This window comes from Scedosporium apiospermum (genome assembly GCF_000732125.1).
Source record: "Scedosporium apiospermum strain IHEM 14462 chromosome Unknown SEQ_SAPIO_0154, whole genome shotgun sequence".
NCBI lineage: Eukaryota > Fungi > Ascomycota > Sordariomycetes > Microascales > Microascaceae > Scedosporium > Scedosporium apiospermum.
The window spans coordinates 412,051-434,527 of NW_015971855.1; the positions used below are offsets into that span (position 1 = coordinate 412,051).

General features: G+C 51.8%; 5 protein-coding genes across 5 annotated transcripts; 4 read left to right on the forward strand and 1 right to left on the reverse strand.

Moving 5' to 3' along the window:
- Positions 1-147: 147 nt before the first annotated feature.
- On the forward strand, positions 148-1,599 carry SAPIO_CDS9914 (uncharacterized protein; the record flags this gene model as incomplete). The annotated part of the gene is made up of 5 exons (XM_016791198.1): positions 148-166; positions 236-371; positions 434-538; positions 606-681; positions 739-1,599. 5 exons carry the CDS (start codon positions 148-150, stop codon positions 1,597-1,599), a joined length of 1,197 nt encoding a protein of 398 aa, XP_016639042.1.
- A 2,583-nt stretch (positions 1,600-4,182) lies between these two features.
- Positions 4,183-4,793, forward strand: SAPIO_CDS9915 (uncharacterized protein; the record flags this gene model as incomplete). The annotated part of the gene is made up of 3 exons (XM_016791199.1): positions 4,183-4,345; positions 4,419-4,607; positions 4,699-4,793. 3 exons carry the CDS (start codon positions 4,183-4,185, stop codon positions 4,791-4,793), a joined length of 447 nt encoding a protein of 148 aa, XP_016639043.1.
- An 889-nt stretch (positions 4,794-5,682) lies between these two features.
- Positions 5,683-7,515, reverse strand: SAPIO_CDS9916 (uncharacterized protein; the record flags this gene model as incomplete). Its single annotated transcript, XM_016791200.1, has 3 exons — positions 5,683-5,880; positions 5,964-6,709; positions 6,891-7,515. 3 exons carry the CDS (start codon positions 7,513-7,515, stop codon positions 5,683-5,685), a joined length of 1,569 nt encoding a protein of 522 aa, XP_016639044.1.
- Positions 7,516-11,530: 4,015 nt separating this feature from the next.
- SAPIO_CDS9917 (RNA polymerase II mediator complex component SRB4) lies at positions 11,531-13,687 on the forward strand (the record flags this gene model as incomplete). Its single annotated transcript, XM_016791201.1, has 3 exons — positions 11,531-11,832; positions 11,907-12,292; positions 12,366-13,687. 3 exons carry the CDS (start codon positions 11,531-11,533, stop codon positions 13,685-13,687), a joined length of 2,010 nt encoding a protein of 669 aa, XP_016639045.1.
- A 1,320-nt stretch (positions 13,688-15,007) lies between these two features.
- SAPIO_CDS9918 (uncharacterized protein) lies at positions 15,008-17,276 on the forward strand (the record flags this gene model as incomplete). The annotated part of the gene is made up of 3 exons (XM_016791202.1): positions 15,008-15,019; positions 15,123-15,674; positions 15,765-17,276. The coding sequence occupies 3 exons, from the start codon at positions 15,008-15,010 to the stop codon at positions 17,274-17,276; spliced, it is 2,076 nt and encodes a 691-aa protein (XP_016639046.1).
- Positions 17,277-22,477: the final 5,201 nt, after the last annotated feature.

Below are 22,477 nucleotides of genomic sequence, written 5' to 3' on the forward strand. Positions count from 1 at the left end.
AAGCATCCCTTCATCGACTTCTCATTTATTGATCACCTCAAGCTCCAATTTCTATCCCCCAACCTGAGATAGCACTTCTCCCATTGCTTCATCCCATCATTCATCTTCTCTACTGCATTTTAACTTTGGAATTCACCAAAAGAAGATATGCCCGAGTATCGCGTTGGTAAGATCACCCCAAAGCTCACACTCTATTCATTTTAATCTCTCATTTCCCTCCTAACTCAAGGCTCAGAAATATCACCGTCCGCACGGGCTCTATGCCAAGACACCCACTGCAAGAAGGAAGGAGCCAAAATTGAAAAGGGCGTTCTTCGTTTCGGTACTTACATCACCTTTGAGGACCGCGGCTCTTGGAAATGGAAGCATTGGTGAGTTATCAGAGATCCTGAGGTGATGAGGTTCGAACCCATGTTAATTCCGATTCTTTTAGGGGCTGTGTTTCCGGCTTGCAAATGCAACAGGTCCAAGAGCTCTGTGACAGAAACCAAGATGGGAATCTATCGTTCGACTTCTTTGACGGATACGACGAGCTCGGGTATGGACTAGATAGACCTCCCTCGGGTTGAAACTCACGGTTTCTCATAGCTAACTCGCCTTCTCAGTGATCACCCCGATATTCAGGAAAAGATTCGCCGATGTGTCAAACAAGGCCACATCGACGCAGAGGATTTCAATGGGGTATGTACTACCGCGCGCTACCCATGTATAGAGTGGTAGCTAAATACAGAATTGCAGGATCCGGAGTACAATGTTCCCGGCAAGCGAGGCATTAGGGCTCCCGCTCGTCGCGCCAAGGCCAAAGCCGACGAGGGTGACGAAAGTGATGCAGGCAAGCCCAAGGGCAAGCCGGTCAAGAAGAAGGGCAAGAGGGCCCGCGCCGAGGACGAAGATGAGGAAGACGAACCTGAGCCCGCCAAGCCGGCGAAGAAGGTAAAGAAGGCGGCCAAGACAAAGGCCAAGGCAGCGGAAGTTGAGGAGTCAGAGGATGCCGAGCCTGTCAAGCCAGTGAAGAAGGCAAAGAAGGCAGTCAAGGCCAAGGCAGAAGTCGAGGATGAGGACGAGGAAGTTGTGAAGCCCATTAAGAAAGGAAGGGCCAAGCGCACCAAGGTCGAAAGCGATGTTGAAGAAGAGGAGGCTAAGCCCGCGAAGAAGAGCAGGGTTACTAAGGCCGAATCCGATGCAAGTGATGATGAGGAACATCCGACGGCCAAGTCTACCGCCAAAAAGATCAAGGCTCAGGGCGCTGCTGGGAAGAAGGCCGTCAAGGCCGTCGTGCGATCCAAGCCCAAGAATGAACCTGCCGAGTCCGAGGATGAGGAGGCAGCGGATGACGATAAGGAAGAAGACGTGAAGCCCGCCAAGAAGTCTAAGGCCAAGGCAAAGACTACCGCCAAAACCGCCCGAAAGGCCAAGGAAGAGGAGGAGTCCGAGTCCGAGGAGGTCAAGCCCAAGCCGGCCAAGAAGGCAGCCAAGCCCGTCAGGCAGGCGTCGAGCAAGAAGAGCCGCGGCAATGATGATGGTGATGTCGAGGCCCCCGCCAACGGCGACACTGGCTCCAGACGCAGGAGCACCCGTCGCAGATCATCGCAGGTCTAGGGGGGTGGAAACCGAAGCAACCTGAGCAACCTCATGTACATTATACACGTTGTTATTCCCGTTTCGGTAATGTTTGGAGAGGATGATACTGCGCGATGCTTTTTTCTTTTCTTTAATTATTCATGTCCTTGCATGTCCCTGTCATTACTGCTTAAATTCCTGTCCACTTCTGTATCGTCTTGTTAGCATCGCTAAAATTGCCCACGTCTGAGTTATTGACAGGGTCTATGATGGATGGTTACCCTTAGTTTGTTCAGTTCAGCTTCACCCCGTCCAGTATAGTTTGAGTCTCTTCACGGATTACTGGACTTATCCTCGTGTCATCTGAGTTCCAGTATTCGCTCACTCGCACCCCGGCTATTTTGTCAGAAGTCAAAAGTATTTTTCGGAATTATGTGACCTTACACTAAGCGCAGCAGGAAGTCTGGATTGGGGATACACAATATAGGGCGCGAGGACCCTTGTGGGCCCCGTCAGACACGGATGACCTGGTTGGTCTAAGGCAGTGTTGTTTCCGTCTGCTGTCTGCTGGAGAATCGACAAGCTGACTTGCAAAGCCCTGAGGTAACTGGCGACAATGGGACCAAGAGCAGAACAGACAAGAAAGGGAAGCAAACGCCGCCAGGGAGCAGCAGCTTCGGTGAACAGGGATGGAGTTTTCTCCTCCGCCATTTACACTACTTGCGTACGCGCGGCTCTCCGGGTTCGAAGCCCTATCGGCGACAAGCTGATTCTCAGCGGAGCAAACCAAGATCGCACTTGTAGAGTGCTGCATGACACCCGCTATTTCCGGCCTAATCTTGTACACTCAGAGACGGCCGCCACATTCTGATATTGCCCACAGGTCCTCTCTTACGTGAGATAGTGGGCCTTGGTCTTCCCCGATCCTTTTCTCACCGTTCGCATTCTTCAAGACTGACACGCTAGTGATGATGTGTGGTTGGCCACACAGGTAAAGTGCGGAGATGTCTGCAAGTCCCAGCATGGGGCCGGTCCAGATCTCGTAAACTATCCCAGAACCGGAGCACTTACTAAACATATGAACGCAGATCGACATCGAGAGGATACGCTAACTTCTAATACGAGAAAAGAAGAATAATCCACATCATGTTGCTTCCAGCACCCTCTCGCCCATGGACCCCAATTTCTTGGCGTTCGTCATCATCTGCCCAACGAAATAGTGACATCGTGGGTTTTGCTTCCCGCGCGCTATAATCGGAGGTTAACAGAGTCCTCAGCACTACGGAGTACACTGAGTACGGAGAATTCGATTAGCTCCCGTCTGGCGCCTTTATTTCCTCCTCGCCAGGCTAGCCTGCTCCAACAGCAGCCTTAAAGAAAATCAGGGTGGTGAGGTCTGGAGTATTCCGATAGGTCCAAACCAGGTTAGATGGATTAATCTAAACTAAGTTTACGTCGTCAGTGGCTTTTTGGTCCTCCGGCGCATTTTCACGAGCTTTCTTTTTTTTTGTTTTGGTGATCATGCTTCGCCAAGACCCTTGCCAACACGGCAGAAGGGAGGCGGGTGAGCTTGAGGAAATGCACGAAGCAGCCCAGGAAAAGCAAAGTGGGCGAATGACAAGAGGCCGGACCAGACCGGGGCCAGCCGAAAATAGAAACGTGTGATGTCACCAAGGGAGCACAGGGAGAGACGACGAGGGGGATTATTCCTGCCCTTCCATGCTTCTTCTGCATGCAGCCAATTGACGAGCAAAAAAATCACCTTGCCTTCGTTCTTCGGTTTCTTTGCCTCCACTCCCTTGCACTGCTTCTTCTCGTATTTGAACACAGTCATGTAATCTAAACTAGATTAGTTTATGACCTGCCACTACCATCCCAGATCTTTTGACCTCGCTGCATGGGACAGGTTGGAGCTTCTAGCCACAGACGGAATGTCGGCCACGGCCTACTTCGTACATGCCCAGCATGCACTACAAAAGTATCCTTGGCCCTTGATTCACTCCCAAGAACGGAAAATCGGTGCGAATCAGAACAAGGAAAGTGGTGGCTATTCGCCGGTCTCCCCTTGACACGGGCGCAGACACGAGGACGATCGTGATATTATTGAACCCTCGCATTCTCTACCTCGGGTCATCTATGCAACCGAGAGACGTGGAGAGCAAGGAGGGGCGGGAAGCAGATGGAGATGCATGGCGCCTCAGCTGAGATGGATCAATTGATGATGAGGAGGAACATTCGAAGTTCAATGTAGACGTGCATCCCGTCCCACCACGCCACTGAGGCAATTGGAAGAAAAGGTACTTCGCAGCTTAGCTGACTCCCTGCATGCCCATGTAGTCGTGGGGACCGATCTCACGACGCCTCGGACTGCATGCTACTCTGCTCCTTCCGGGCTGGCTCGGCGGTCATGAGGCTTCTTCAAGTTCGTACAGGGAAGAAGGAAGAGAAGGAAGTATGTATACATAAACAGCTCGACACGCTCCCCCCATCAAACCTCAGCATCCATCCTCGGTTCCACCACAGCACCCTTCTCACGAAGTTTCACTCACCCAAATCTTCCTCAATTCTTAATTTCTTATCCAAATTCCTCCCCCCAATAAAGCATCACACAATAAACCCAAAATGTTCCTCTCCTCCGCCCTCACCCTCCTCACCCTCGCCTCCACGGCCTTCGCCCACCCATCTCTCACCCCCCGCGATGCCCAAACCGTCCACCTCACCTTCCACGGCGGCCCGGCCTCGTACTCGATGGAATTCGCCGCAGATGGTGTAGTCCATCAAACCAGTTAGTTCGCCCTTTGTCCCCCTTCCGCCCATCCCAACCACTGGCTGTGGTAGTTAACTAACCCAAACATTAGACAACGACATCGCCGTTAGCATCATCGACGCCCCAGACTACTTCGCCCAAAGCAACTGCCACTTCGTTACAGACGGCCCCGTCGCCTTCGTATCCTCCATCTCGCCTCAAGGCGTCCAGCAGCTCCTCGTCGGCCCTCCTCAGCCGATTCGTTCCGTGAGCTGCTCGGGAGTCTGTCTCCCCACCTACTGTAGGTTTTTTTTTCCGCTACCCTCACCAAGTTCTTCATCTTCGTCTCTCTTGAAGAATAGAAGCTAATGTTTTCTTCCTCCTCTAAATAGCTGATTGCTACATCAATGGCCAACCTCAGGGTACCTGCTGCGCCGGCTACTGTGCCGCTAACAAGTGCCGCCCCTGGGTTAACCCCTACGCTTAAATGAACCTTTTGGCAGCCTTTCATCTCATGATTCCTCATGGAAATATATCTCGAGAGATGGGAGAGCTGGGTTTCACATATGAATAATAATTTCTTGGGGATTGACTGTCCTATTGAGCACGAAATGATGACCACACTGGAGGTTGAAAGAGACGATTAGCATTCTGAAATGTATATATCCGAAAAGAATTCCTTGTTAATTTCACTGTACATGTTCCTCATCACGCTTGTATCAATGCTTCTTCTTAGCAACATGGCTTGACGTCTCCATCCCCGCCTACATGGTATCTGAACATAAACAAAGTGAACAGTACCGCGTTGGACACCGGCCTCCCCATCTTGCAGGCGAGTTCAAGTAAGACGTAACACTCTATTTCTTGTACTTGATAAACGCGACCCTATATAAAACACATCAAGATCTCTCTAGTAAATGCGCTAGCAAAGGCGCCAGTTTGATGATTTCCGAGCTCGTCATCGTCAATAAGTCGTAAGTCGTGGCAGCCGTATGGGAACTTGAAGCTTCTTCAGCAACAGAAAACAATCCCGCGAGCTAAGTTCCGCCCAAACAGAAAGAAAGAAAAAATAGGAGAGAAAACAACAGAACAGTGACGGTAGATGTGAAAATGCGTTGCAATGAGGAAGCAAGAAAAGACGGGGCAACTTCCATCAACCCCACAGGACACACTTCAAAATCCACATCGATATTTTCATCATCGAGACCTCCTTCTTCTTCCCACACATCTCCTCCCCCTCCACATTGCGTAAAATGTGACTAATTCCGGAAGCAAGTCGAAGAGAAAAGGAAAATTAAAGAGTGAGTGAAATTGAAGATGAAAGGACAAGAGCGTCCCTAAGGGGCCCCCAAGGCTAAGAAACATCATGTCAGATATTAGACGTGGTACTCTCTTCGGTCGAATACCACCTGTTTGTCATATCGGAAGTCATCTCGTGGGTGGTGGTGGTGGCGATGCTTATGCTTGTGGATCACGACATGTTCGACGTCCTTATCCCGGAGGCGCTGGCGGTTCTTTAGTCGTCGCTCACGGCGGATCTTTGCAGTGAGCGAGACAAGCTCATCAATCTCGTGCTATATAACAAAGGGCAATATGTTAGCCAAAAAACAATTTCCATCATCCAACTGTAGCTTTAGAAAGAAGAGGTGACTCTTACGCTCGTCAGGTACTGCATCACATAGAAGAATGGGGGTCGCTGTTCGAATGGATACCCCATCCTCTTGAGGGCCTCCCGGTTGACTAGATCCATCGTAATCTCCGTCCACGTCTCCAACGTGGGTACCGGCGGCGGCCGAACCGAGACGCGGCGATCCGGCTTTTTCGTGTCCACAATACGGACGCTCAGGCTATCCCGGCTCTTGCGGGGAGAGTCGTCGATGACGTCATCCTCCCTATCAGGGATGAACCTCGTCCTCCTCACTCCACTGTACTTCTTCCAAGATACCTCGGCCGAGGCGCCACCGGCGCCATCCATTCGGACGCGCTCCGTGCCAGGAGGAACGTCAACAATAGTCCAATCGCGGGTGGCGCCGTGGTAAGCTTCACCAACACGGCCGCGAGAATCGATCTTGGTGACGATTTCTTCGGCCTCGTCCCGGACGGGGTCGTAGCCGCGCACGGGGAAGGGGGCGGCAGAATGGGCGCGTCGACGAGATTTGTAATCGACGACCAGGCGATCATTGTCAGAGACAACGATCTCACGGCCGCGGTCATCGTAGTAGACACGGGGTCGATGACGCGAACGCGAGCGAGAACGGGAATGAGAGTGGGTCTTGCGAATGTCGACCTCGGTCTCATTCTTAGAGGTGTAAATATCGATCTCGGTATCCTTGTGTCGGGTTCGAGACTTGGAGCGGGGCGGGGGTTGAGGCTGAGGGGTAGGAGGTCGGACAACAAGAACACCTAACAGTGTGAGATTAGTATTAGTCGGATGCTGTCTCTTCCCGAGATTCAAATTCTAGGATTAAAGAGAAGTTGAAGGGGAAAGGAGGAGAGACAAAAAGAAGAGGACAACTGGGGAAAGAGAGAAAGCAACGAAGAAAAATGAAAATAAAAATAAAATCTCAGAGCAGCAAGAACATACCATGGTCAACATCCGTATAATGAGTAATAACCTCCCTCTCGATCCTCTCGACAGGGTGAGTTCGAACCTCAGGCTGCGGCGGCGGCGGAGGAGGAGCAGGGCTTACGGACTCCTTCCGAGTTACCCTTACCCTCTCCGTCTCCCGCTCTTTCCAAACGGGACTCGCACTCCTCGGTCGCCTCCTAAATCTCGGAGGAGGGCTCGGCGAGCTGCTCCAGCTGCTCTCGCTATACGAAGAGCTACTCCGGCTGCTGCTTCTATCCCTGTCAACAACGGTGGTGCGCACACGCGAGATGCTCCTGCTCCTCCCGCGGTGGGGTTCGGGGCTGGGAGGGCGCTCGTAGACCTCGACGCGCTGGCGATCGACTATCCTCTCGGGGGGGGAGACGCTGTGGGAGCGTCGCACAACATGTTTCCTCTCGACGTAGACGGGACTGGGGCTGCGGCGTCGGGTAACGGTTTCGACATCACGCTGGCGAAGGACCAGGTGCCCCGCTTCGCGGCGGGGTTCACGAAGGAAAGCCGGAGTGCGGTCGACTGATCGCTCACGAGAGCGTTCGCGGACATAAGTCCTCTCTCTCGTCTCGGCAGGACGGCTATATTCTTCCCGGTAGTACGACGACATGGCGGGAAGGGGGTTTGGACTGGCGAGCGGGGTAGAAGAGGAGGGGATCAACAGCAACGGTTGATGTTGGTGGGGGTGGGTAAGCACAAGGTATTAATTGATTTTGTGAGGTAGGACAATTTGACCAGGGCTGACGGCTCGATTCTTTTTGCGGTTACCTCGAGAAGTAGTGGTAGTGTACTTGGAGGGGTTGGAGGGGTAGCAAGTAGTAGTAATAGGAATTGATGAGGGTTGTGAATTGGTGCTTACTCTAAACTTTCGAAAGTAGTAGAGTAACAAAGGTCCAATAAATGGTAATCCGATATTCGAAGAAGCGGATGAAATAATATGAAGGATGAAATAGAGAGGAATGATGGAATGGCGAGTGGTGAGTGTGAGCGAGTCGCAGGATGGTTAAAGAGGTTAAAGAGGGCCCCAAGATCTGGCAATGGACCACCTGACCTAAGCCTCTCTGAGACGGCAGCCGACCAGGATGGGCAGGCGAGCGGCGAGCCAATGCAGTGTAGGGAAGAGGAGGGCAAAAGAGGTTGGATGCGGGAGAGGACGGAGCGATGGGCGGAGTGGAGCGGAGCAGACCAGACCAGAGCACAGCACAGCGCTGGGTTCTTTTTGACAAGGAATAATGCTGTTCCGGTTCCCTCGCGAATATCAAATTAATTCTGGGAAGCCTGAACTCCAAGATGAGTTCTTCTCGGTTCTTTCGCGGTCGAAGGATGAGCTGGAAGGGAAAAGAGGGGAAATTGAGGGAGAGCCTCTATTATAAATGTGACTTCAATGTTACGAGGTCATGTACTGAGTAGATAGACAGGGCTATCGGAAGAGGGGAAAAGGAAGGGAAGGGTAAGGGTAAGGGTAAGGGAAGAGGCGGTTGGAGAGTGGAGAGGCGAGTGTGGACAGACCAGACACATGGGCGACAAGGAAGACAAGGAATCAGAATCCAGAATCGAGGGCCGAATCAAGCCTCAAATGGCCGACTTTGAATGTAAACTGACGCAAACTGACGAAGTAATGGGAGGGTGGAAATGATCTGAAAAGTGACAAAGGGAAACATGGAAGAACCGAGCCAAGCCATATGATGAATCAAGGTGGTGGCGTGCAGGGTGGGCGAGCCTGCATGACAAGATGTCTGGTCATGGCCGATGGTCGACGGATTGCCAGGCAGGCAGACGTCAACGAGCACCAGGGCACGGAACACAGGGATCCATAATCCCCATCGTCCACCATCAATAGGTCGGCTTGATGCATGAGGACCACATAGCCGCTGCCAAGGCGCAGCAGCTCTCAGAGGGCTGAGGGAAACACCGGGGGTGGGCTGTTGCTGGCTGTTGGACTGTTGGACCAATTCGCTTGATTGTCAGCGTCATTCGGGACGACATTGGCCGTTAGAGGTTGGAGGATGGAGGATGATGATGGAGCGGGGCATCGATGAGAGGCATGAGAGGCATGAGAGGGGAGGGGCAAGGCGGCTAGATTGACATCGCTGAGGGGCTCAAGGCGCACAACCCAAACTGCAGACTGCAGGCTGCAGATGAGGGAGCGGCTCTAGGGGGCTGGTCGGTCGAGTCCAGTCAAGTCCAGTCCAATCTTAATGAAGTGACCCACGATGCTGGGTTCAATGGTTCATTGTGTTCGCAGCCAGACAATTTGGCCAGCTCAACATCAATTAATCCAAATGAGCTAGGACTGGCAGCAGCGGCAGCCCTCTGGCGGCTATCTCGCTTCCTTCATTTCTCCATCTCCTGTAATTGATTTCTAACCCTGGTCTCCAGTCCCCATGTAACGACGTTGATACGCGCCGAGATTATTTATAGGTCCTTCTTCTTTTACTACTCTCTCTCTCGGTACTCTGTTCAAGGCATTCTATTATGATTGAGGCTAGAGAAAATCCACGGTGTCGACTTGGCCGACATGGTGACATTTGAATGTCGCCCATGTCGTCCAGAGCTCTCCCATTGCTGGGCTGGCTTAGGTATTAGAGCTCAAGCTTGCACCCGTGTCTAACAACCACCAAAGTCAATGGTGACCGAAGCCCAACCTTCGGGCCAGGCCCCCGTTGCTAATTCTACAAGCCAGCCCGAGACCTCGAGCTCTTCCTGCTTCCTGTCGTGCTCCCTCGCCAAGTTACATCCGCGCCACCGCCGTAGCAGAGAGGCGTCTTTTTCACCAGAGACCTTCTAGGCGACCAGTTCCCACAGCCTGGCGCCGACAGCTTGCGAAGATCTATTCATTGGCTCCCTGCGAATCTTCTCCTGAGCCTAACGCACCGTCTCCTGCATACTGCTCCGATTTTTTTTCTCCCCGGTGCTGCCCTTCCCGCCTCAAGTCGTCGGTGATTCGAGAAGAGAGAGGATGTCGCCGTCCTGTCCTGCATCTTTTAACGCCTCACAATGCAGTCGAGGCCGTGTCGGGCAGAGATTCGATATCGACCTGCTCGGGTTTAACCTTGTTTTATCCCCTTCGTTTCGCTTGCCGCCTGGAAGCCAAGTCGAGAAAGGCGTCATCTCAAAATAGTCCAGCCTGCAGATCAATCCCGCCCAACCCAGCTTTGAACCTAACCCAACATTGACGAAAAATCCGCCATCGCCAGCCAACTAACCGCCTGGCAAACTGTGTATTCCCCTATTCCCGTGTACCAATTTGAAATATGAAATTCAAAGACAAATTGGTTTCCCTTTCTCCGGAAAACTGGATTTAGAATCCCATCCATACACCTTGTTCGCCAAGCTCCCGCCCATCCCTCGGCAGATGCGTCAAGCCGTAACTATCGCCCATCTTGGACATCACCCATCCACCATCAACGCAGCCCTGGACATCGCCGATGGACCCGGTGACGCAACCTTGCAGCCCTTTTGTTCCACTTCCGTCCGTTGCCATTCTCTTCTTCCCCAGTCGCCTGACCCAACGACGCCCTCTCCACCACCCAACCAGTGCCCATCATGAGGTTGGAATGTCGCAACTCCTTTACCACGTCAAGCAGAAAAGTACGGAGTACATGTCTCTCGTTCGCGTCTGAACATCGTAAACTGTTAGACCCTGCCTCGTTATCTACAACATTTAGAAAGGCGCACAGGTACTTCGTCCGCACACATCGCTTCGAGATTAGATGTCGATGCATACCTTCGTACAACCGATCAGAATTCGGAAGCATAGTTAATATCAATTGACATGGACTATATTGGCCGGGAGTTTGGCCAGCCCAGCCAGCCCAGCCGGCTTGAGGTCTGTCCCACCACCAGGAATGCTTATTCCAGAAGCCTCTCCTCGTTCGATCGTGCTGCCTACTTCGTACACTCCCCGGGTGCCATTGCGGCCAAGGCTAAATACTCCGTAGTTCCCACGATCTATCGACTGTGAAGTGGAGCCAAAAATAACGAGATGGGTGTGGCAAACTCCATTTGATCTTAATACCTGGCCATCGTATTAGGCCATTTGGATTGAATCGTCATTGCCATCATCATTCGGAAGCTTGCAAATCGAAATGCAGCTCTGTACGTAGCATTTAGTATTTACGAAGACCTCGCTTCTCGATGTTAGATTACTTCCCACCTCCGAAAACTGGTTTTCTGACCCATCGAATTGCCAAATTGGCTCGGTAGGAAAAAAAAAAAAAAAGATGAACAAGTAGAAAACAAAGGGGCGGAGCAAAGGAACCAGAGACAGAATCTATCTCGAGCTCAAGGTTCTGGTCGAGTTTGCTCCTCCTACTCCAAATGGGCCGTCGTGATGAAGCATGGGTCTGCTCCTGCTGTCGTCTCAAGCTTCCAGTTCACGAATTAATATACCCGTTAGCTAAACATTCTGTTTACAACAATACACCTCTACAACCAATTGAATTCAGAAAGACCTCGCAAGGCTGATCAATGATAACAAAATCCACCAAGCTCTCTTAAGCTTGCAGTCCGCCTTTGGGATGGTAGTTCCCACGTTATGATTTTGCGACATCTCAGGAACTATTCCTAGAGATACAACATAGGCGATCTCTTTTGAGGCATCATTGCCCCGTGCGCCGCACAAAATGGAGAACTCAGGCGCCCAGAACGCTGGCTCCCCGGTCTGCCCAATCCGACCATGGCCCATTCCCGATGCCGACCGAAGCCCCAAGACGATATCAGACTACATCTCTCTCGTGAATCAGACATATCCAGGTGGTTTTCGCGCCCTAAATATTGAAAATATTCGGGATGGCACAATTGACGAGAGCGGAGACGTGAAAATGGGTGATGCCGACGACGCGGGCGGGGAGGAGGATGAGGGCGACGAGTCAGCTGGTGGGAAGGATCCTCTAGAAGCTCGAAACGAGACATTGCAGAATATAATGTATGCTTCCTCTCTCAGATCGCCGTAGTCAATTTTGTCCGAAGCACGCTGCTGACCACCTCCGTCTTCTCTAGTGTAGCACACCATAGCGCTCTCTTCGCCCTCGACCTCATCTCCCTTCTCCTCACAAAAGAGAATCCGGTCCAAGCCGGCGTTACACTACGGCACGACCTTCGCGAGCTCGTCGGGATCGGAACGTTAGGTTCGCAAAAGCACGCGGAATCCAACATTACTCCCGACAAAATGAAAGACTTTGCGAACATTACCGCCGGGTGGAATATTCTCTCCATCGAAGAGACCAAGGACTCTGCTCAAAAGGCCTCTACTTTATTAGAAAAGGAAGTGGAAAAGGAGGCGAGATACTGGCAGGACGTTCTATCTGTAAGCGAAGGAGGGTGGTCCGTTTGCAGACTACCGCAGGAGAGGCAAACTTTGGGTGTCCGGTTCGGCTTCAACGAAGGTAGGTGTTTGGACATTCTGTGACGTGGAAATACCCTTAACCAGTCCTCAACCTTGACTAACTCTGCTTATAGCATCGGCGGAATTCCGAAAGTACAGCCTTGCGCCGATGCGTCGGGCGACAAATGGCAAGGTCGAGCTGGATCTCGGCAACCTGGGGGGGCAAGCACAGCGACTCGTCATTACTATCGAGAAGGATGGCAAAGTTACAGGAATATCGTCACAGACTGCCCCCGTACCGGCAAATGACAGTGCGCCTCTTTCGGCCCACGTTCTTGAGGCGCGCAACACGATCTATGCACGGGAGTTGTGGCACGAACTACAGATGGAAGCGCGGAACCTACAGTCCTACGACGTTAGGCAATACGAATCGAGTATCGTTTACACGAGGCCTAACGGCATGAAAATTCGAATCGAACTCTTATCAGTTGATGATTGTCCGCGGGGGGAAGACGGTTTATCCGATAACTGGCTCGCCGAGTCTATACACATTTCTCTGCATATCTTCTTAGGAAATGCTCATCGCCAGAACGAGACGTTCCGATCGAGGCCCCTACCACCCAACCAACCCCGCAGCCGACTGCATAACCAGTACCATTTGCTACGGCCCATCATTGCCCGCCTCGTGCACATGGAGGCTATCGAGGACACCACCAAGTATATCGGGGGCCTAGTGAAGAGCCTCCGCAACGCGAAGATGCCAGACGCCAAATTCGATCTCATCACGGCGCAAAATGTCCTGGCCGACTTATCCAACGTGTCCAGCGACCGCGCCCGCTCCAACCCGGCCCAAGCAGTGCTTAGCACCATAACTGCCCCCCTCACTTTCGCCATCGACCTCATTGTAACACCTGGCAATCGCATCTCCATCATGGGTCGCACGTGGCTCCTCCCCGCCACGGCCACCATATACCAGATTAACCTCCCCGCGACTAATCCCGAATTCCCCAATACCCTCATCGAATCTTGTCCACCCCACCGCGATTACCCCAACCTCTCCGAAGTGCGCTGCTACATCGACCAGGCCGTATCCTGCGCGCTCGCCAACTACTTCCAGCCCCGTCTCGAGGGAGGCGAAAAGGAAGGCCTTAGCCGGAAATACGGGTCCCTCGACTCAAAGGAAGCCAAGGAAGGATTCGATGTCGAAGGGAATGCGTATTGGATCAAGACCATGTCCGGAGCGTCGCTATCTACGGCTGCTAGTCCGCCGAGAGAGATCGCCTTTACTGTAGCGGGTCCCACCTCGAATCCTCATCTCGAGGTCACGACCATTGTAGGCAAGGAGGATACGAAGGTCCTCAAACATGTCTGGACGGCTGACGGATCTCAGGCCGAAGCTAAGGAACTCGGCCTTACTGATGTGTGCTTGCGGCTCGTCAACCAAGTTTACGCGTAGGTGTAACCAAAAAAAAAATAAAATAAAATAAAATAAAATTAAAAAAAATTACGTGAGACAAGAGGGCGAGGTAGCTTGGCTGATGAGATAATGTGAAGCTCTTTGCTCAGCCCCCTTGTGGTATGGCTTCTAAGTAGGTGAAATTAGCCTAGTTTGGCGGTGATATATCGATAGTTTGTGGGGGCTGTGAGACGAGCTCAACCCGATCGATAATTGATACCACTCAAGATGCGTGTTTCGAGGGCCCTGGCTGAAAGAGCAAAACAACAGCGAAGTTAATACCCAACAGCCAAACCGATGCTGCCACATCACCTTGCCCTTTTCACCTTCACCTCAGAAAAGGCCATCTCAAAGCCACGAGTCGCGCAAAACCAGTGTAGTTCGTGAGAATACCATGACGTTGGGAGGGAAGGAGACGGTCTCATTCGGGGTCAGCCGCCCGCGGGGTAAGTCCGCGCTGCGCCACGCCGCCTCATGAAGAGCATGTCCCACCCAATGACCCCAATGGATGGCAGACCGCCACTCGCCCCGACAAAGATGGGCAGAAGAGGCGAAGCCTACCGGAGTTGCATGGCAGCTGAAGGTATTCTCGATGATGGCGCACTGTGAAGAGAAGTCAATTGGGTTAGATTTCATGAAATCGAGAAAATATAATTAATGTCGATCTTGGGTCGTCTCCGTCGTTGTTTAGAGCCAACTTCCAGAGGCTCTGCTCGTGCTTCGTCCAGTGATCGATCGTCTTCGCTCCTTGTAGATCGCCTCTCAGATTGAGGGAACCTTTACCAAGAAATACAAGCCAACCGCCGCTCTGGGTTCTAGCACTTCCCTAGCAAACATCCTCGACATCTTTCACTTTAGCCATTCAGAATGCTGCATCCGCATCATGTCTGATTAACACGGTGCTGTAAGGCTGTGCTGCCCCACCGATCCGGCAATGCCTGCGACCCTGGTCTCTCTGGTCTCCAAAACAAGCAAATGAGAGCGACTGCTGTCCTGAAAAGGTGTCAGACAAGGGTTCCCGAAGCGGTTTGAGGAATCCCCGTAATGTAGCGGAGAACGCCGGCGTAAGAATATGTCACCAATTTATCGAGGGTTCTGCCCCGTCTGAATTGATCCCGGCAATTCGTAGACGATTACCCTTCCTCCCCCCGTCTTAAACCCTCGTCGCTGTCGGGGCAATTAGCGGAGACGACGATCTATCCATTTCCGTGAGTCGCCGCGCTCTTGAGAATGATCGCTCGCCATGAACCCGGCGAAGGAAAGCGATTAGCACTTCAGTTCGTCCCACTGACGATGGGCTTGCCCTCGGGGCAGTTGACGATGCGCCTCCGGGTAAGAACCTATCCCTCCTCAGTCCTGCGCCCTCACCACCTTGTCCTTCCCCCGAGCTGTACCCGCTGACCCATTTTTGGCGAAATTCTTTTTTTTTTTTAAGCTGCGACGCAAGAAGAAGGTTGACACACCTCAACCGATCGAGATCAAACGCCGCCGACCGTTCCTCCAAAGCAATCAGAGCTCCCTGTCCGTTCGCCGCCGAGCCTTTCTACGTCGCCTCTCTACCATCGCCTCTTTCCGCCTCTACAATGACAACAAGGAATCGTCCGAAATTGTGGAGGAGGAGATCGAGGTTCCTCTCCGGCGGAGGCTCCCGACCTTCGATCTCGGCCCAGCTACGTCTGAACACCTCGAAAACCTCTTCCTCGATCTAAGCTACCCGAACCGCCACTTGAAGCGAGAAAAGTTCGCTGAGTTCTTGTCAGAGGTACAGGGCGAAGAAAAGATTCAATTGAATAAGGCGAGATACCGGTTCCATGAGTTTCAAGATATTATCATGATGGACTATGGCTTCGATGCTATTCAGCGCCCGGCATCCTACACGAAGGACCTCACCAAACCCATTACACATTACTTTATAAACAGCAGTCACAATACGTACCTGTGCGGAAACCAGTTCACATCCGTGTCTTCGCCAGAACCGTATAGAGCTGTAAGTATTCTACCATCCTCGCCATTCCATGGCTCTCTCTAGAGTACCTCTCAAAATCCATTGCTGATTCATCCCCCCACCCGCGTCTAGGCGTTACTACGTGGATGCCGATGTATAGAGATTGACGTTTTGAATGGCGATTCCTCTTCCCTCGCTCCGTCAAGGCCCCCTGATCATAAGAGAGCTGTCTCGCACGAGTCGATCCCGGTTTTCGCAGGCAGCCTTCGGGACAAGGTCGAAGAAACGCTCCAGAGCACCAAGCAGTTCATCCGGGACCACTCGCCACGCCCGTCCAGCCGAAAATTGAGTCCGAACCCAGACCCAGGAGCCAGAAGCAGCCAGAGGCAGATCTCAGAGGAAAGGAGCTCAATGACCCTCACGCCTAATGCGACGCCAGAAAGACCTACACGGGAGAGGTCTCTGCGATCCAAGGTCTCGTATCCCAAGACCGAGCCCATTGTGGCCCACAAATGGGCGGCAACTCGCCCCTGCGGCTTCCGGGAGGTGTGCCGGACCATCAGGGAGTCGGCGTTCGAGACCACGGACTTGCCCGTCATTGTAAGTCTCGAGGTATTAGCCGACGAAGACCAACAGGAAGTTATGGTCCAGATCATGAAGGAGGAATGGGCGGGGCTCCTTCTCTCGGAGCCTTTAGATGGGTGCGACGCCAAGTTTCAAGCGCCAAAACTCGAGGATTTGAGATATAAGATCTTAGTCAAGGTCAAAAAGGCTGCTCCGACACCACTGAGCTCGTCGAACGCGGGTGGGCTAACACCGGGGGGCTCGGGCTCGCATGGCGATTCCACTTCGACCGACGATGAGAGGCCCTTAACACCCCAACCATCGCCAGTCTTGCAATCGCCCAATCCTATGGATCCGAATCCGAAAAGTGTCCCGATCTGCCGTAATTTGAGCAACCTGTCGATTTACACATTTAGTCAGCGATTCAAGGGCCTGGACGATCGAACGACGAAAAAGCCTGGCCACATATTTTCCCTAAGCGAAAGCCGCATCCACGAGTTGGCGGCGAGCAATCCCTTGGGGCTATTCCAGCATAACAAAAATTTCTTCATGCGTGCGTTCCCGGACGGCACCCGAGTAAATAGCTCTAATCCGGACCCTTCCCCCTTCTGGCGCCAAGGCGTGCAGATGGTCGCGATGAATTGGCAAAACCTAGATGAGGGCATGATGCTTAACGAGGGCATGTTTGCGGACGAGGACGGCTGGGTCTTGAAGCCGACAGGTTTCAGGGTCTCGGATAAGGACACAGAAACTTACGAGGACGCCATCCCTCAAACCGCCCTAGATTTGAATATTTCCATCCTCGCCGGTCAGAACGTCTACTTGCCAGATATCCGAGAGGACGGCGAAAAGAAGGACCGCAGCGTGAACCTCAGACCCAGTGTGAAATGTGAGCTGCATTATGAAAAGAATGATGCTCGAAAGGGCAAGAAGCGGGAGAAGACGAACGGCCCAACACTAGAATGCAAGCAGAAAACAAGAGCCGGTGACACGAATCATCCGGACTTCGGTAACGGTGGTTGCACTCTCTCCTTTAGAGGTATCCGTGGGGTTATTGAAGAATTCACTTTCATCAGGTAAGGATCCCATTTTCTATTCTCTCTCGGTCTCTCGTCTATTTCCTACGTCTTTGGCTTCTATTCGACCCTCACCAATCTCCGTTCCCAATCGGAGCTCTCGAGCCGCCCTAGAGAGTTGGGCATCGTGAGATAGCGTCCGTCCCACGACGCTATGCGTTCCACGAGGAAAAGGGTAGGATGGATGCCATCCCGCCGGTCTACCGCCAACCGGCGCTGTGCCCCCTATACTCGCTCCAGGATCCGGTGTCAATTGGCCACGCGTCGGCCCGTTACTTTCGTTGTCTCGGATTACAGCAGTGTCTTTGCGCGTTCTGCGCGCCACGACACAAAACATGTCGCCACACGCCGTTAGGCTTCTTTAACGTGTCATACTCTAGATGTAGAGTAGGGGCCATCGGTCGAGTGACTCCGAGAGAACTGACAACATATAAAAGAAACAGCCTGATCAATGCAGATCATGGTGTTCCCTTGTCGTCCGGCGCGACTCTTTGATGTGACATATCGCCTGACTCAACCAAAGTCGGAGAGTCAGCGAGACAGTCCATACCGCGCGGCTTTCATCCAAAACTATTATCTCCCTCCAATGTTCTCATTGTTCTCCTTATCTTTTCACTCCTGTCTTTCAGCGTGGCTTCCAAATCTCTCCGAGCAAAAGGTCTTCGCCACTAACAAGAGATAACCATACAGGTTCAAGGTAGAAGACGAACAGAGCATGGTCACATCTCGGGAGCTCCTCTCTTGGGCATGTGTCAGGCTTGACCGACTGCGCTGCGGATACCGGTTTGTTTCTCTAATGGATCCCAAAGGACTTCCCATCCCCAACGGAAAACTCTTTATCAAAGTCGAGAAGATGATACGGTGAAACAACTTCAAACAGTTGGGACGGGACGATTTACACTTTTCATGTTTTTCTGTTTCTACTTTTTTCTTTTTTTTAACTCGAATGCGGAATCTATGGGCGTTCTTCAGGGACTAGAGAGATTGGATCACGGGTGGGTGTTGTCTATGGGTGTTAAGCATGGCGTTTAGGCCTTCTGAGGTCGTGTAAATTGCATAGATACCATCGATACTATTCATATACCTTAGTCTCAAACATTTGGACTTTCCATTTTTAGTGTCACAAATCAATTGCCATTCATTTGCCTCACCTTATACAGTCTCTTCCTACTCTTCTCTTACAGTCATGATATCAAATGTCAACGGCCTCCAGAGAGGGGGGATGGTGCCTGCCGAGACAGGGAATCGATACAGCTTCACACCGAAAGCTGAACTGACACGGAATTTTCAAAAGAGGAGGAAAAAAAATCGCATGTGATATAGTGGAGTTAAATGTCATTAATGTGCGGGCGGGACAAGCACATGTCTGAGGCGGAGTATGGGAAGTGAAGTAACGGGTCCCAAGTCTTCCAAATCGAACAAGGTAATTGTCAATGAGGCAAAGCAGAGACGCCCCGTATCGGCCCTTCCCAAGCCCCCAAACTCTCTTTCGACTGTATGCCAGGGAAGGTTCTACAGTACGAGGTTGTTCCTCCTCCTTGCCGTTGAGAACCCCATTGCCATCGACTTAGTCGACCCCCCCAGCTCTCTTTACCTCACGCCCTTCAGCCGGCAAGAATGGACCTTCCTTTTCTCACCATCGAAGTCCCGAAGACAAGAGACTGCGAGTAGACAATTCGTGCCCACCCAAATTAGCGTTGCAAGGAGACCAGGGTCTAGCCTTGAGCCCCAATTGCCCGATGAAGAAAGATCAAGACCAGGCCCTGCGGACCCTGTCTGTACTTGCCTAGTATAAAACTTGTCACACATCCTAGGCGGCCACTCAGAAATGACAGGAAGTATGACTTCGCTCATGATCTCATTCCCATGCTTCTTGTTGCTTTGCCTGAGGGTTCCCATTGGACGCTTGGGTTTTTGCTCATCAGCCACCACGACTCGTCATCCCACTGTTCAAGAGTCGGCCTTCCATCATAGTCTCAGCTAACGACCAGGGGTACGCCCTTAGAAAAATGGCTTGCCAGACGGGGTTCCATTTACAATGGCTATTGGACGACGACACACCCAACCTTGATGTCGTTCCTTGTTGGGATCTCAAATAAACTACACTTCTCACCCCAGCATATCGGGGTCGCTTCATCCCCAGAGGCACCAAATACACCGAACAAGGAATGGCAGCTGCCTTCCAGGCCTGCCCTGCACTCCGGTCGTATTCAGAAGAAAGAAGGTCCATCGTAGCTGAATGCCCCACATTTCCCAACCATTGACGCATGTTTAGTGAGCGTCTTGTGCTGTTTTACCAAAAGGCCAAACTTGTGAGAACGCCAAGCACATTCATTAACTAGAAGTCGAATCCAAGCCACCCCTGAGGAAGCCACTGCTCGAGCTACAGAAACACTCCCGTCACCCCCATAATGATAAATCAGTGATGCCAAGAATCCCCAACCCCCGTTGGCTGAGAATGACATGGGCTCTACCGGTTCCATGTGAGTACATCAGACTTACAACACCCTCTGGGTGGACGGATCAATACACACGAGCCGATGAGGAGGGGTTACACAGGCAGAGAATCATATTTGAGAAGGCAGGAATATGACGCTGTATGAGAGGAACACGGCAGAAGGTCGTCTGCAGAAGCTTGTCCACCGACGATCAGCTTCTGAAAGCTTCTTCCTATCTGGGAAAGACCCCACCCTGGATCTTTATGACCGGATCTTGCTAATGCACCATTCAGATCGACAGGAACGAGAAAGCCTGCAGGCGATAGATCATTCACAATGCAGAACCTTGGTCGAGGATGTACATGAGTGTACCTTAGTATTATTAGTCAGGCCAACCTCAAATGACTGAGAACATTGAAGGATCAATCCACTAGTCTCGGAAACCCCTACCGACTTGAAGATTCCCATCCTTAGGGGAAGTGGGACGAACCGGCATAGAGCAGATGGGTCCACCTCATATAAGAGTGTATCTCAACAATATTTGACATGATTGATCGCATTTCAAAATATTGGGGCGGGTAGAAGAAAATAACAAAATTCAACTTGAGACCGGTGAGACCAGCCGGAGTAAGTCGGTATCAACCTTAAATGGCCAGCCAATTGCGCAACAAACCGAGTGCTTGCCGGATGACGACCTTGGATTGGACTTCTTCTCGCCTTACATTTAAGTCTGATGTCGGAAGAGGGCTCGAGTGTGGCCACCTCAGACCCGACAGGTCGGACCCCTTGCTAGGTCAGGTAACCTAGAAGTAATTCCTTTGTGACACGATACGTGCCAACATTCCCTGATATGCCCGGCGGGAAATAGGAACATTGTCCCGCCGCATCCATCAGTTCTATCGATGTGCTTGGATTCATGCTGGAATAGGCTCTAGCATATGTAGGATGCTAGGGCCTCAATGTTATTACTCCCTACCATGTCAGCTGAAACTCGCCTAGCTCCTCCAGCAAGTCACCTTAGCATGAGCCCGGGGACAGTCTCACATATGCCGACCGGCGCGGCAAGTGTCTTCACGGACTGTGCTTTTATAGAGACATCCACTTCGGGAGACCAAATGCGATCAGTCTTGTCTATCTATCAAAGCCACCCACATGTGTAACACATCAAGGTATAGGCCTGGCACAGCTCCGACATCACACAAACGATGTCTGTTGCCGACCTTGCCCCATTACTGACTTGGCTCCTTGACCAGTTCAACGGCCCTAAGCAGAGCTCGAACCATGTTGTGTATGCTCTGCTTACACCCGTTTAGTTTTAGTTGTCGGTTGGATGGACATCGCTAGAAAGGTAGTGTAGGTGCTAGCTTATAGTATCCTGGGCGCTGTGAGTTGTGATCCATAAGACGGGAGCAGCGCATCGCATCTTGCAGTATGATTGGCACCGCAGTCATTGGGTTCTATGATACATGATGAGGGTCTCCCATGAGATTTTGGGATAGTCTAAACTGGTTCCCAGAGGCCGTTTGCGGGGGAATTACAATTACACATCTGATAGAGAAGACAAGCGTCTTCAGCTGGGCCCGTTGAGACAGAACAACGTCTTTTCCAGGTGAGCAGCCAAAGAGTACTTACACCGCCCGTGGAAGGTCAAGGACAAAAATATCCAATGACTCGTCAAGGGGATAGACTCACGGAGAGCATTGTTACGGAAATAACGAGTAACGCCGGTGCGAGAAGTCTCTATCGCCGCCCGCGTACTGTTGTAATTTGATGTCGAGGAAACTGAAGGTGTGAGCAGATTTACTTCGAGCCATGGTTGATGTAGCCAGTAGCGATGGTGTTTTGGGGTCGGATGACGGCACATCTAAGACCAAATAAGCCTGAAGGATACTAATGATTGCCCTATAAAGTAAGCCGACGGCATCGTCGGTTTGATCCAACTTCCCTCACCCCCTCCCCGCGGTCTTGCAATATGATAGCTAGCTAGGTGCTAGCTTTCTACGAGCTGCGCGCACAATGTACTGGCTACTAGTGGAGATCGCTCTAGTAATTCATGGTCTCAAGAATGCGGGAAAGTTCGTGTTGTTGCTCGATAGATGATAGACGTGGCATGAGACGGAAAGGGATTACTCCATGTCGACTTCGGGGTTTGAGGGGCTACATCCGCATGCCGACCTTCTCAGGACGGTGTGACGCGGGCGGCGTTGAAACTATAGACAGACTCTCGCAACCTCTCCCAAATGTAGAAAAAAGAAACACAGACAAGGAAACACTATCATCTCGAATTACAAGGGTAATTGGAGATCGGAGATCCCCCTTGATGAGGATTATAACCCTTGATTCGCTAACTCAAAACTAAAATGTGAAGCATCGGGAAAGGGGAGGCTGCCTGGAGATTCTGGTACCGGTTGGTTGGGAAGAGAGCAAATATTTTGAGTTATTACTCCTTGGCAGGGAGCTTCAATCGGCTTCCGCACAGCCAAGGGAAACTGGGTTCAGCCGCTCTAGTACTTCATCCTGGAGGCTGGCCTGGTGCTATGTGGAGTATGAATACTTTTCTACCCGGGATGTTCTCGATGCCGCTAAACCTCACCCACACGCTCCTATGTTGTGCACTAGCATTAGTACCAATGACAATAGGAACTCGTAAGCCTTTCTCCTACACTAGTGCAATGCTAGAACGAAGGGAGGCTGGATCTGGAGCAGCGGCACATGGGTGTGGGTCTGGACCCTCGTTTATATCAAGAGCTGTGGATTTGGTGATGGT